The 12,972-nt window shown below is 38.1% G+C and overlaps 1 protein-coding gene across 1 annotated transcript; it reads left to right on the forward strand.

Moving 5' to 3' along the window:
* The first annotated feature begins 1,720 nt into the window (after positions 1-1,720).
* Positions 1,721-12,772, forward strand: LOC149827372 (protein MEI2-like 2). The gene is made up of 14 exons (XM_090020300.1): positions 1,721-1,732; positions 2,468-2,545; positions 2,996-3,037; positions 3,165-3,308; positions 3,399-3,871; positions 6,645-6,803; positions 6,870-6,986; positions 7,086-7,237; positions 9,255-9,346; positions 9,464-10,433; positions 10,546-10,630; positions 10,712-10,780; positions 11,947-12,126; positions 12,224-12,772. Exons 3-14 carry the CDS (start codon positions 3,007-3,009, stop codon positions 12,347-12,349), a joined length of 2,598 nt encoding a protein of 865 aa, XP_089876426.1. The 5' UTR covers positions 1,721-1,732; positions 2,468-2,545; positions 2,996-3,006; the 3' UTR covers positions 12,350-12,772.
* Positions 12,773-12,972: the final 200 nt, after the last annotated feature.

The raw sequence follows: 12,972 nt of genomic DNA on the forward strand, positions 1-12,972 counted from the left end.
AACCCTAAACCTTAAAAAACAGGAAGAAGAAGACTAATACACTGGCGTACCATTGTGCCGGAGAGGCTGCCAGACGCAATCCGCAGGCAGCAAGCTTGAGGCCCTGACCCTTCCTAAAGAGAAAGAGAGAGGTTGGGATTCCTGAGCCTTCTTGAAGAGAGAGAGAGAGAGAGAGAGAGAGAGAGAGAGAGAGAGAGAGAGAGAGAGAGAGGTTGGGGTTGAAGGGATGCACCCATCATTTGTTTACGATGTGAGCTTGTGGGGTCGGGCCTAGGTGGTGCCCACTGGCCTCTTATGTGAATTCCGAGTCACTGCGCACCATGAACCGATATCATGGGCACTGCCCACCCTGATGCGGATATACCTCTCCCCCTTTAAAGATCCTGTTATTCCTTTCCATCCAAGTGCAACACCCACAGGACAACCGATTCCGTTCAGGCACCTGACTTGGATTATGTCACATCAAGAAAATAAATCTTAAACCTGTCCAATATAAATTAAAGGATGCTTAAAATATGTATTTATATTAAAAATAAATATAAAAAATACTCAGGTCAGCAGTCAGCCAAGTCAGGTTGGATATCCAAGCAAAATTCTATCTCAAACCCCACTTGAATGTTGTTTGTGTTGGCCTCGGTAGACCCATTATTTGGATTAGAAGTTTTAATCAGGGTACCCCTAAGAAAGGCATTGTCTTGGGGTGTACATCAACAGTTCTCAGTAATCTTTTGAATGTTTTGTGCATTTTTGTCAGAATACACATAAAAAAAGTTATTTTGTATATCTAACTAAACTAGCTAGATTCGGTGATGGAAAAGTTCTAGAAAGACCCCCCACCCCCCCGATTGGCACCCTCCAATTGAGGAGAGAGAGTTTGTATTGAGAAGGGGATAGTCCTGCTCCTACCCTTTTTTTCATTAGGTCATGTTAGAACATTCCAAAAATCACTTTCATGCATTTTTTGCTTGATTTTATCATTGTTTTCTAGATAGAAAGCATGCACAAATGGTATGAAAATTCAATGATTGATATTATACTAAAACTTGATGATAAAGTATTTATATTTTTACATCAAATCAATTTAAAAGAAAACTTATTTTTTAGTAAATAAGCAATGAGAAACACATCTAACAATTCAAATCGAACAAAAAATACTTGAAAAAATGATTTTAAAGGGTCTTAACGGGACAAATGAAAAAGGGTTAGGACCATCTCCCTTCTCGTTTGTATAGACTGATTTTAACACTTTCTAATAAACTGGTTTTGGGTCTGTCCAACCCCTGCAGTTTTCACTCCACACCACAGACCGCACGATTGCATGGAGAGACGCGTTCTTACTATTACTGTCAAACTGCAATAAAACGAACTAAGGCGCTTTCAATCCCCAGCTATTCAATACTCGAGGTGGTATTTTTTTTTGCGTCTGCCGTCTCGGTGACAACGGATGCCAAATCCTGTTTAAAAGCAGCTAAATACTCAACTAGCAAACAAAGGGTCTCTCTCTCTGTGTGTGTGTGTGTAAATATAAAAGGAGATTATTTTACTGATTCTTACCAGTAAATCAACGAGGGAGGGAAGGAAAAGAGGGACGCCCATTGGTGTTTGGTCTCCCACAAAGAGCGAACAGCAACCAACGTGGTGGTTTACCTTGCAGAAGCAGTGAAAATTCCATCGGTACCCATCTAGAATTGTGAGGCCCCGCAAGCATTTTCTTCCTGGAAAGGAGAAGCTGGTAACTCGCTTCTTCCTCTACCTCCTAGTTTTCCTTTTGCCTTTCAGTTTGTTGGTGGTGGAAAAGAATTTACATCATGGGGGAAAACATTTTCCTTCTTTTCACCTCCGTCTTGTATGAAGGATCGGAGACTGGGAATCATGGTTCTCGATTCCGTTGATTTCTCATGTTTTCCTTTCTTCTTTTTCTTTTGTGAGCGAACGAGCGGTATTGGTGCTGCTATGGTGAAGTTTGATATTGGTGTTGTATAAATTTTTTACCTTCTGGTATTTTTCTTATCGACATGAGCTTTTGGAAGTTGTGGTATCCTGCGGTTCTTCTTCTTATGTACTTGATATGATGTTTGTGGTTCATGAGATGGTTAAAACGTTGCTGAGTTTTTGGTGATTTCGCTTACATGAGTGTGTGTGCTATGTGCTAGAAAAAAAAATCTCCTTTTGATTATCTCCTTCTTTCTTTGTTTTAACTTCCGGTTAAAAATCTCCTTTTGATTTTCTCCTTCTTTCTTTGTTTTAACTTCCGGTTATTCTCTTTCTCTGTTTCTCTCTCAAGTATTGTGAGCGTGTTTTATGTATCTTTGTTCCTTTTCATTGTTCATCTCTTTGTGTTTCTTCTGTATGATATTTACCGTTCCGTGGATGATGGGCTTGGTGATAGAGGGTCTCTGCTTTGTATAGTTTTGATATGTTTAAAGGAAGATTGGTTTGTTGGGATTTTGCATGTGCAATCTGGAAGTGGGGGACACTTGCGTCATTGAACTTTTGTTTGATGGAGATCATCATAAACTGTGGCTAACCTTTGGTGCGACTATTGGTACGAGCATTTTCTATTTTGTTCTCATATCTGCATTCTGTATGATCGATTATTTGAGCTGAATCATCTCGTTCGTTTGTTCAAAAGAAGCTACAAGGCAAGAATTTCATGATCTAGATTTTCAATTAGATAGACAATAAAAGTTTCAGCCATTATGTTCTTGATAACTATTGTTGAATGACGCAGTGTGCTTTACTGCACTGGGACGCCATTAACTTTATTGTCTAACAGAAAGTAATTTATTTATTTGTTTTATCTCTTATCATTATTGTTGCCGTTTTGTTGTTGTTGCTGCTGCTGTTGTTGTTGTTGTTATTACTATTCTTATTGTTCTTGCTATTATTTTTATTCTTATCTGTATTAGTTGGAATGATAGAATATCAACTGTTGTATGTATCATGTTAGAGTATCTAGTATTCTGTTTTAATACGTTTCTTTGTTTTTTGACAGAGTTCAATGCAATGAAAGAATCTTCAGGTTTCTCATCTCAAGGTTTGCTCTTTTCCTTAGAAATTTTCTTCTAATTATATTGGTGCTATATATTTCTGTGGGTAAAATCAGGTTCTGGTATGTTCTTAATTGTTTCCACTGCTCTGCTTCTTATTGGTGTTTCCGACAGGTGTGGTTGACGTAACCTCAGTGAGAATTCCTCAGAAAGTGGGTACCACTGCATGGGGAATTCAATCCACGTCAGAGACATATCATGCATCAGATGATACTAGCCCCTTTTCAAGCTCTTTGCCTGTTCTGCAACATGAAAAATGTATATCGTTGATTTTGTTCTGTGGTACTGTTCCTATTATTCTAGTTATCTACTTGGTTAACGTTGGATAACTGGAATATGATATATTAGCAGCGAAACTGGATGGTTTGGACCATGGTGTGGAAGCTACCAGCACTACATCATCAAGTTCAAATTATATTCATCAGAATGGAGAGAATAAAGAGCCTGCTGAAGATATTGATGAGGTTGCCATCAGAAGCCTTCTGCCTGATGATGAGGATGAACTTTTGGCTGGCATCATGGATGAGTTTGACCTAAGTGGTTTGTCTGGTCATGTTGAAGACTTGGATGACTATGACCTTTTTGGCAGTGGAGGGGGTATGGAGCTGGATTTGGGGCCACAGGAGAGACTGAACGCCAGTTTTGCAAAAGCAAGCATTTCAGATAACTATATTGGGAATGACACTGCATATTATGGGCTTTCAAATGCCATGGGAACCATTGCAGGGGAACACCCATATGGCGAACACCCTTCCAGAACATTATTTGTACGAAATATCAATAGCAATGTTGAGGATTCAGAGCTCCGCTCCTTGTTTGAGGTAGATGTGTGGTTCCTTTCTTTTTCTCGATTGCCTCCTCTCTCTTTCCTTCCCTTTTCATGTGTATTTAGTTGTTATTGTTTTCATTCTATATATGATAGTTGTATACATCCAACATCTGTAGAATGGAAGCATTCCCTGTGTTTTTTTACAGTGAATTTCTTTTCTTCCTTTTAATGATGCTACACTTCTAAAAAGGCAGCATTTGAATATCCAAATAAGTTAAGCAATTCTGTTGTTACAAACTCTGCATGTTCTATTTTACTTTCATTTTTGTATCTCTTAGCTGTAAGGATATTTCTCTTAGCTAAGGATATTGACCACAAGGGAGGTTGTTTCTTGCATCTGGTACAGTCATACATATATAAACCCGTAAGAGTAGACGAGAAAATGTCAGACGTGCATTGAATGCATGCCCGACACGGTGGTCTTTGACCACCGCCAATGCTCTGGGCGGAGAAACAGCCTTTAGCGGCGGTTGCGACCGCCGCTAAAGGCTGCCTTTTGCCTTAAAGCGCACCTGCCGCTGATCACACATGCAATCAGTGGCGGGCGCGCATCCGACCTAACAGTGGACGATTTGCCCATCGACTGTTACGGGTTACTCTCTCTCTCTCTCTCTCTATATATATATATATATAGTTGGTGGTAGCTGCCTACCACTTTTCTAGCCTACCACCAACCTAATGAGCTTTTAATTGTTTTTTTCATGTTTTCCTTAAATCTGACCATACAGATGTGTTCTACATGCCGAATTTTATAAGAATTGACTATTGGATTATTCGATTCCGACACACAGGTAGGTTTTTATAAGGTTTAAAAATCGACGTTCTAAGATTTTCATAAACATTCGAGGCATAAAAAATCATGTTTTTTATCGAAAACATGATCCAGATTTAGTTTCCTAGCAAATTGACCATGCCAAACACATCTGTAGGGTCAGATTTGTGAAAAACAACTCAAAAATGCCCATTTGCTCGCCGTAGGCTAGAAAAGTGGTAGGCAGCTACCACTTTTGCTATATATATATATATATTTAAATTCTGTTCTGCAATCCTTCAAAAGAGGCAGAACATAGAAGCTGCATCTAAATGAGGTTCATGTCTTGATCAGACTTGGAGTCTGCTTGCTCTCAGCTTCACTGCATACACTACTTTAAATGGTTATGTAAATTGTGATATGTTTGGTGTTACACATCTTGAAAATTGAAGTTAAATGTTACAGAGAGCATGCCTAAATTCATTTTCTCCCATTTGATAATCATAACATGTCAAAAGCTATTGGACTTGTGCGTGACCAAAATATTTAGAGATATGCGTGTTCCCAATTTTTCCCTTTGTCACTGATTTTTTTGTCCTGTATGATGAGTTCATTTTACTGTATGCTGTTGATTCTATCTTAATAAGCTGTGGTCTTGTTTTATGGAAATTAAAGCAACACTCAGCATTTTGAGTCTGGTGAAATGCTTTGTTCTCACGCTCAATGGCCAGAAGCTACTCGTATTTGTTCTTGTTTTACTAATCATTCATTGCAGTGAGGAAATTCAGGAAAACATTCTGCTGTTACCGTTCTAACATAGAGAGTGAATAGTGGTAAGAGTTTTAGCCAACAGTGTAAAACTCATCATTGATACTGTGCTCATGTATGAGTCAAGATTCCTTTTAATGCTTGAAAAATGGGCTCCTTCAACATTTTAAGGCAAAAGTGTCCCATGACAATTAGTAATACAACAATGTTGAGGTATTCAGCATGAAAGAGAAGACATTTTTGGCCTCAGGCTACTTGATTGAACAATCATATTCTCGTTTCAGTGTGTTCTGACCATTAATCTATGTCACATGGGTGCGGGTGCGGGTGCGGGGATGCGGCAAAATAAATAAATAAATATATATATATATATATATATATATATATATATTTATATAAAGCCCAAAAGTTGGACATAAATGACTCTGAGTGCGTTGACTGCACCCAGGGTCAGGTTGACCACATTGGGTGCGGGTGCGGGTGTGGCACCTAGTTGGAGAATCCCTGTGACATATATTAAAAAAAATTTTTCTTGGCAAATTTTTTTAAAGTCCAAAAAATTGGACCAAAATGACCCATTGACCGCTCCCGGTGCCACACCCGCACCTGCACCTGTGTCGCGTCGACGGGGGTGCGGCACCCTGCTAGCCGAATCCCTGTGACATAGCCATTAATAAATGCTAGATTTGCATCAGGAATTTTGGCTCAGGATACTTATCCAAGGGGTATACATTTTTTCTGCCAAATTGTGTTTCTGTTTTGTTTGTGTTGATACTGATGATAGCAGATTTGTTGTTTCTTCATGGCCTAATTTTTATCCAACTCCCACAAAGGTAAGACTTCTGTGGTGCAAAACTGTTTTGGTGATGTATGATGTATCATAAAGCTGCTAAATTTTGAGCGGTTCACTGCAACTTTACTGTTTGGGTGAATATGCCAAATGGTCCCAAAAAAGAAAAAAGGGTTTCAGAAATGTTGCATCTTGGTAATTTTAATCGCCGTAGAGCTGATGCATTTATCTTGTATCATAACTGTGCCTTCAACTTGCCCTCTGTTTGAGTTCCTTTTCCTTTCATTTGATGTTTGATTGTTGCATCAACCACTTCACTTGCAAAATTTACTTGTAGCATTTCCTTTGAATTTATTGTTATTGTTGTTGTTGTTGTTGCTGCTGCTGCTGCCGTTACCTACAAATCACACAAATTGGAAGTCTATACTATGTAATTTTCTTTTTCTCCTTTTGTAGCAATTTGGTGCCATCAGGTCTCTATACACTGCATGCAAACAAAGGGGATTTGTGATGATATCTTACTATGATATCCGTGCTGCCCGAACAGCAATGCGTGCACTGCAAAATAAGCCATTGCGTCAGAGAAAACTGGACATTCATTTTTCGATTCCGAAGGTTTGTTGTATAAAAGTTTTATCTTTGATCTTGAAATTGTGAAATAATATTCCGGTTGAATTCCAGGATAATCCTTCAGAGAAGGATATGAATCAAGGGACTCTTGTGGCTTTTAATCTGGACCCTTCTGTTACAAATGATGATCTCCGCCAGATCTTTGGCGCTTATGGAGAAATCAAAGAGGTTGCATCTTTAGTTTCTGTTTGCTTTGCTTCTCTTCTATATGGCTGAACTATGTTCATCGAGTTTCTAATCTTTGACTTGCTGTAATTTTGAGAACAGATTCGGGAGACACCTCATAAGCAGCATCATAAATTTATTGAATTCTATGATGTCAGGGCAGCAGAAGTGGCTCTTCGGTCTTTAAATAGGAGTGACATCGGTGGAAAACGTATAAAGCTTGAACCCAGCCGCCCAGGTGGAGCTCGGCGGAAGTATGTCTTTCAAGAAACTGTATTTTCTTGCACATAAACTGTTAAGACTTCACAAAATTTTAAGGTGTCTGTTGGTTTCTGCTTTAGAGCAACTTATCTCTTGGAAGTTACTCTATTTATGTTGAATTTCATGCTCTCTCTCTCTCTTGGTATGTTTGTTAGGGGGAGGAGGTGGTGGTTTATGTGTGTGGATGTTAATGAGTTCACTGCAAATTTATAACTAATTTTAAAACAAGGTAGTAATTACATGCATTAGTTACCAAAGCACTGTCATAGGCATTTCAATAATTTTATTCACAAAACAGTTGTAGGTGTTTTCTGCATAAAATTATTGAAATTGCTGTCACAGTAGTTGCTATTAGTTCATTAGACTACTATATTGCTTTAAAATTTTATTAGGGGTGAACTTGTTAATGTCCATGTGTAGCCATATATATTGGATGGGTATCTACCATGGACGTGCATACCATATCAATCATTGGAATCTCACCTACTCATGCATTCCCAAGTAGTTCGGACCCTACAGATGGATTTAACATGGTTCATTTAGTTAAAGAGAAATGTGTTTTTGATCCACATTTTGGATGTGAAAAGCCTTTTATGGTTATATTTTGGTGCAGTCTAGATTATCCATTTTTAACCTTCTATAGAGTGTATGTTGATACTTAATTTTATTTATGTGAAGTATGTCAAAAGCCATTTTTTGATAGTTATATTTTGGTGATCATTCACTCTTAAGTCTTAACCTTCATAAATATATTCTTATATTACTAATAAGAAGTATGTCCTGAAATAAATGAACCATGATAAATCTGTGTGGTCAAATTTACTTAAAATTACATGAACAATGGGATTTTCTCATTGATACCCAATTTGTTGTGTGGAATTGCACAGCAAAGACTTTATATATGTATATGCATTTTTAATGTCTAGTGGAATCTTCTGCAATTTTAGGAAATTCTTTTTCCTCTGTGAAAAATCTATTTATTGTGCTTCTTGTGGTTTCTTTATCATGGTTTCTCTATTTATGTTGATTTTTTGCTAATTCAGTAATTTATGGAAAAATCAAGGTATTGTTGATGTCCATGATTTGTAGTGGTGGTTATGAATTTCATGAAAATATTTTGCCCTTGACAGTTTTAAGATCTCTCCTTGTTGGTCTACGTCAATTGTTATAATCAAGTTGGTTCTGTAATGTTTCATAGTACGTAGATCATTAATCTTAATGACTTTTTAACTTGAGAGAACACTTGATTTAATTGTTGTAATTTCCTAAAATCCCCTTGACTATGAGAACCACTGTCACCGATATCACTGATATTTTGAAAATATGGCGATATCATTGCCATTTTCAGTGAGGTTGATAATATTGGCAGAATATCATGATATTTTCATGATAATTTCAAAATATCATGATATTTTCATGATAATTGTCTGGTATTTTTTTTAAATTTTCTTATTTTTATATATTTTTTTGTTCAGTTTTCTATTTCTTGGTTTCTTTTGTATTTTAAGAACTTTAAAAACTTTTTTCTTTATATTTTTGCTAGAAAAATACTAGAAAATCTATTACTTTCCTATCTTTTTTATTGTTATTTATATTTTTTCAAATTTTTAAGCTTCTGGGATTTTCCTGAGAAAAATCACCTTTTGAAAATATACCCAAGAAAAAGCCTTGCCAAGAAATTACCTTGAAGGCTTGAACGGTACATGTGACTATGATGAGAACTGGTACAAGGCGTTGACCTTGGGTTCCAAAAGTTTCTGAGGGCAAACAGTGTTGGCAGTTTGTTAACCTCTGATAAAAGCCATAGAAATAACATCAACTTATATCAAATAACTACTTCCCTTTTGGATGGAAACTTCTTGCAGGTGCAATACTTCCAGAAGCTAAGCAGAAGCTATGTACTTGTTTTTTAGTACATTGATAGTATCGTTATACTTTTTGAAGTTTTGTACTTTTAGTCTTGGTCTCATGCCCTAAAGCATTTAGATCTAATGAATATGTCTGTTTCAGCTTGATGCAGCAATTGAGCCATGATCTGGATCAGGATGAAGCTAGAAGCTATCAACCCCAAGTGGGTTCACCAATTGGGAGTAGTCCTCCAGGTGTTTGTTAGCTTCTACAATATTATTGGCCTTTTCTGTGCTTGGATTGTGCTTACTATTGTTTATAATTCTGCATTTAAAGGTGCAAGCTGAAGCAGGATAAACTGTTTATGTCAGGTATTTGGGCACTGCACAGCCCCAGGGACAGCAGTTCATGGCATGGGCTGCGCCAGTCTTCAAGTTTGGGAAACAGTGGTCCCATAGGCAGCAACAGTTTGCCTGGATTAGCTTCTATATTACCAACTCTGGTGTCTAACTCTGTCAAGATTGCACCTATCGGTAAAGACCAAGGTAGGGGGGACCACGCAGAACCAGTACCCTCAAACAGCAAGTTCATTGCTCAAGCTGGATTTCCCCATTCTCATTCCTTTCCAGAGAACTATAATGGAATGATGCCAAATATGGGCCAGAATCCTGGAACTCTTTCTTTTGACCTAACTACTTCTAGTGCATCAGATTTTGATACATTAACTGGACCTCAGTTTCTCTGGGGTAGTCCTACTCCTTATTCTGAACACACCCATTCTTCAGCGTGTCCTGCACCAGCACTTCGATGCTCATTTATCTCCAATGGACAAGGACATGCATATTCATACATGAGTCGCCAAACCTCCTCAATGAGTTCATCAAACCATCCCCACTACCATGTTGGTTCTGCTCCGTCTGATATACCCTTTCAGAGGCATTATGGTTTCTTCCCAAGTTCCCCTGAAACAACTTATATGAACGCTGTTTCTTTTGGAGACATGGGTTCAAGTCACACTAAAGGAGGTTACATGATGAATTTTGGCAATAGAACTCCTATGGATTCTGGAGTTGTTATTTCAAGTAATGTGATACCTGAAAAAGGCTCACCAGGTCTCCAAGTGTTGCCTTCTCATAGTTTAGGGCATTTGGTACGTGGGAGTAGTCCCTTTCCTGGGCCTTTTATGACCATGGATGGAATGGCTGATCGTGGAAGAAGCCGACGTGTTGAGAATACTGTGAACCAGTTAGACAGCAAGAAGCAGAATGAACTTGACTTGGACAAAATAGTTACTGGCAAAGATACCCGGACAACACTCATGATAAAAAATATCCCTAATAAGTATGATATCTCACTTTCCTCCAGATAAATTTCTGGAACTTTAGTTTCTTAAAGTTCTTTAACGTTTTTTCTTCATTTTATTTCTTTGGGATATGACTTTCTTGGACTTCAGGTACACATCTAAGATGCTGCTTGCAACCATTGATGAGAACCATAAGGGAACATATGATTTTTTCTACTTGCCGATTGACTTCAAGGTATTTTTTTTGTCCTTCATGCTGCGAATACCCATGTACATGAATTGCAGGTTGTCCTGATGTTCTCTTCCACATGTACAGAACAAATGCAATGTGGGTTATGCCTTTATAAACATGGTGTCTCCATCCTACATCATTCCTTTCCATGAGGTTTGTATATATTCCTTTTATTTTCCAGTGGTTATTAACTGTAGTTTGAAAAGTACTAAAAGGTTCATCGGTCAGCTTGCATCTAAGCCTGAACCGATGAGTGATGTTGCTAACAACTGGGTTGTTAGAAGATCACGTGGATCTGGACAGAAACTTCCAAGTCAAATTTAGCTTAATTGACTTGGAGGTACATCTTCAGTCTAGTCTGGATTCTGTGAAGTCATGTGATATAGACATGTTAAATTTATCAGCAGCTAACCTTTTAAATATTGAAAACAAGGGTAAATATTGAGGCTCCAGGAAAACTCCGTACATGTCTAAGTGTATTTTCAGATCTGAATACCATAACCCAATATTGGTCATAGTTTTCAGCAGATTGTTCTAATGATGGTATGGAACTCTTTTTGTTAACCCTGAGATCATGGTAAAAAATCAGGACATTGGTGGGAAAATTTCATGAAGCTGTCTAACCATTATTGAGAGCAGAGCAAACTAGGAACCGGAAATTGCTTTGCCATAAGGTTGCAAATTTTCTAGTAGATGCTTAACTTCGAGTGAATTCTCTACTTTTACAATGATTGAAGAAACTGTTGACATTTCATGGTGTTTCTTGCAGATGCTGAAAACTGTTAATAATTTTGTCACCGAAATTTCCCTAATTGCCTTAACCAAACATTATCGCTATTGTGGATTTGAAATATGGGACATTACAACAACAACAACAACAACAACTACGCCTTCATCCCAAAACAATTGGGGTCGGCGATATGAACCAAAAAAGAAAATCATTCTGGGTCTTCCACATGAATCCTTCTCCTCCAATCATTTCTATCCAATGCCATGTCCTCGGTGAGGCTCAAAGCATTCATATCCTTTCCTATCATCTCCATCCAAGTCTTCCTAGGCCTACCCCGACCTCTTTTAACTAATATATTTTCCCATTTCTCCATCCTTCTAACTGGAGCATCATTAGGCCTTCGCCGAATATGTCCCAACCACCGTAAACGATTCCACCGTAAACGATTCTCTCTCATCTTATTTTCAATGGGTGTAACACCTACCTTCTTACCTATTGGTTACCAATATGAGAATATGGGACATTAATTTCTGAAAAATGTATTGATTTACAAATTCTGAGGTCACATGATTTTTTTTATGTTGGGCAGGCATTCAACGGAAAGAAATGGGAGAAATTTAACAGTGAGAAGGTAGCTTCACTGGCATACGCCCGTATCCAAGGAATGGCTGCCCTTATAGCCCATTTCCAGAATTCAAGTCTAATGAATGAAGATAAGCGCTGCCGCCCTATCCTCTTCCACTCTGAAGGCCCTGTGGCTGGTGATCAGGTAGCATATCTTGTTTCATTTCATTTCTTTGGTTTCTTCGGAAATGTATACCCCGCGGTGGATTAGCTGGCTCTGCTAATGCAATATGTTCATCCAGGAACCTTTTCCATCAAACAGCTTGAATATCCACACTCATTCACTGGATGCATCTAATTCTGATAATTTATCAGGAAGTCCAACAAAGGTCTTGGGTAGTGAGAAAAATGAGAAAAGTAATGGCTGATCTAGTAGCAACTATCATTGAATCACACCCTGAGGTCTGAAACTGTTAATAATTTTGTATATAGCGATTGGACTGTATGTTAATGTCATAGGCTGTGTCCACTTTTGGAAGCGAGACTGAAGAAGCCGTGAATGAAGAGAAAGGAAATGGATGCAAAGAATGGAGGGAAGTATCAGCCAAATGTACAGATGAAACTGTGGTCTGCTAGTATGTGCCTTTTTTCACGTTTCTCCATTCAGTTTTGTTTATTTATGTTGAACCGGTCATGCGTGGAAGGAGATGTGATTAGACCAACCAAGGAATATATTATTGTACAGATTACTTAGTAGGTTAACGTAAAAGAGATGCTGGTGTCTTGTGTAATGACATATAATATGTGGAAAAAACTGTATCTACAAAGAGGCCGCATAGTGTTCATTTTTTGTATTGCTCTCTCTCTCTCTCTCTAACTTTGACAGGACTTTTGCCGTTTCTGTGAAGGTATTGGGATTTCATGGGATCCGGGCTTTTGATTCAGCAGGCTGTACCCAGGAAGCCAGATTGAGTCTTGGCCACCCAGATCAATCCATGTTTTCATTTTCTACCTTTCCCCTCTTTAGGCAAACCTTGAATTAATCTTTGAG

Source organism: Nuphar pumila, chromosome 10, assembly GCF_984573655.1.
Source record: "Nuphar pumila chromosome 10, dmNupPumi1.hap1.1, whole genome shotgun sequence".
NCBI lineage: Eukaryota > Viridiplantae > Streptophyta > Magnoliopsida > Nymphaeales > Nymphaeaceae > Nuphar > Nuphar pumila.

Coding starts and splice junctions, on each gene's coding strand:
- LOC149827372 (XM_090020300.1), top strand. CDS start 3,007: ATGAAAGAATCTTCAGGTTTCTCATCTCAAG. Junction 3,038..3,164: donor TTCAGGTTTCTCATCTCAAG/GTTTGCTCTTTT, acceptor TGTTTCCGACAG/GTGTGGTTGACGTAACCTCA. Junction 6,987..7,085: donor CTTATGGAGAAATCAAAGAG/GTTGCATCTTTA, acceptor TTTTGAGAACAG/ATTCGGGAGACACCTCATAA.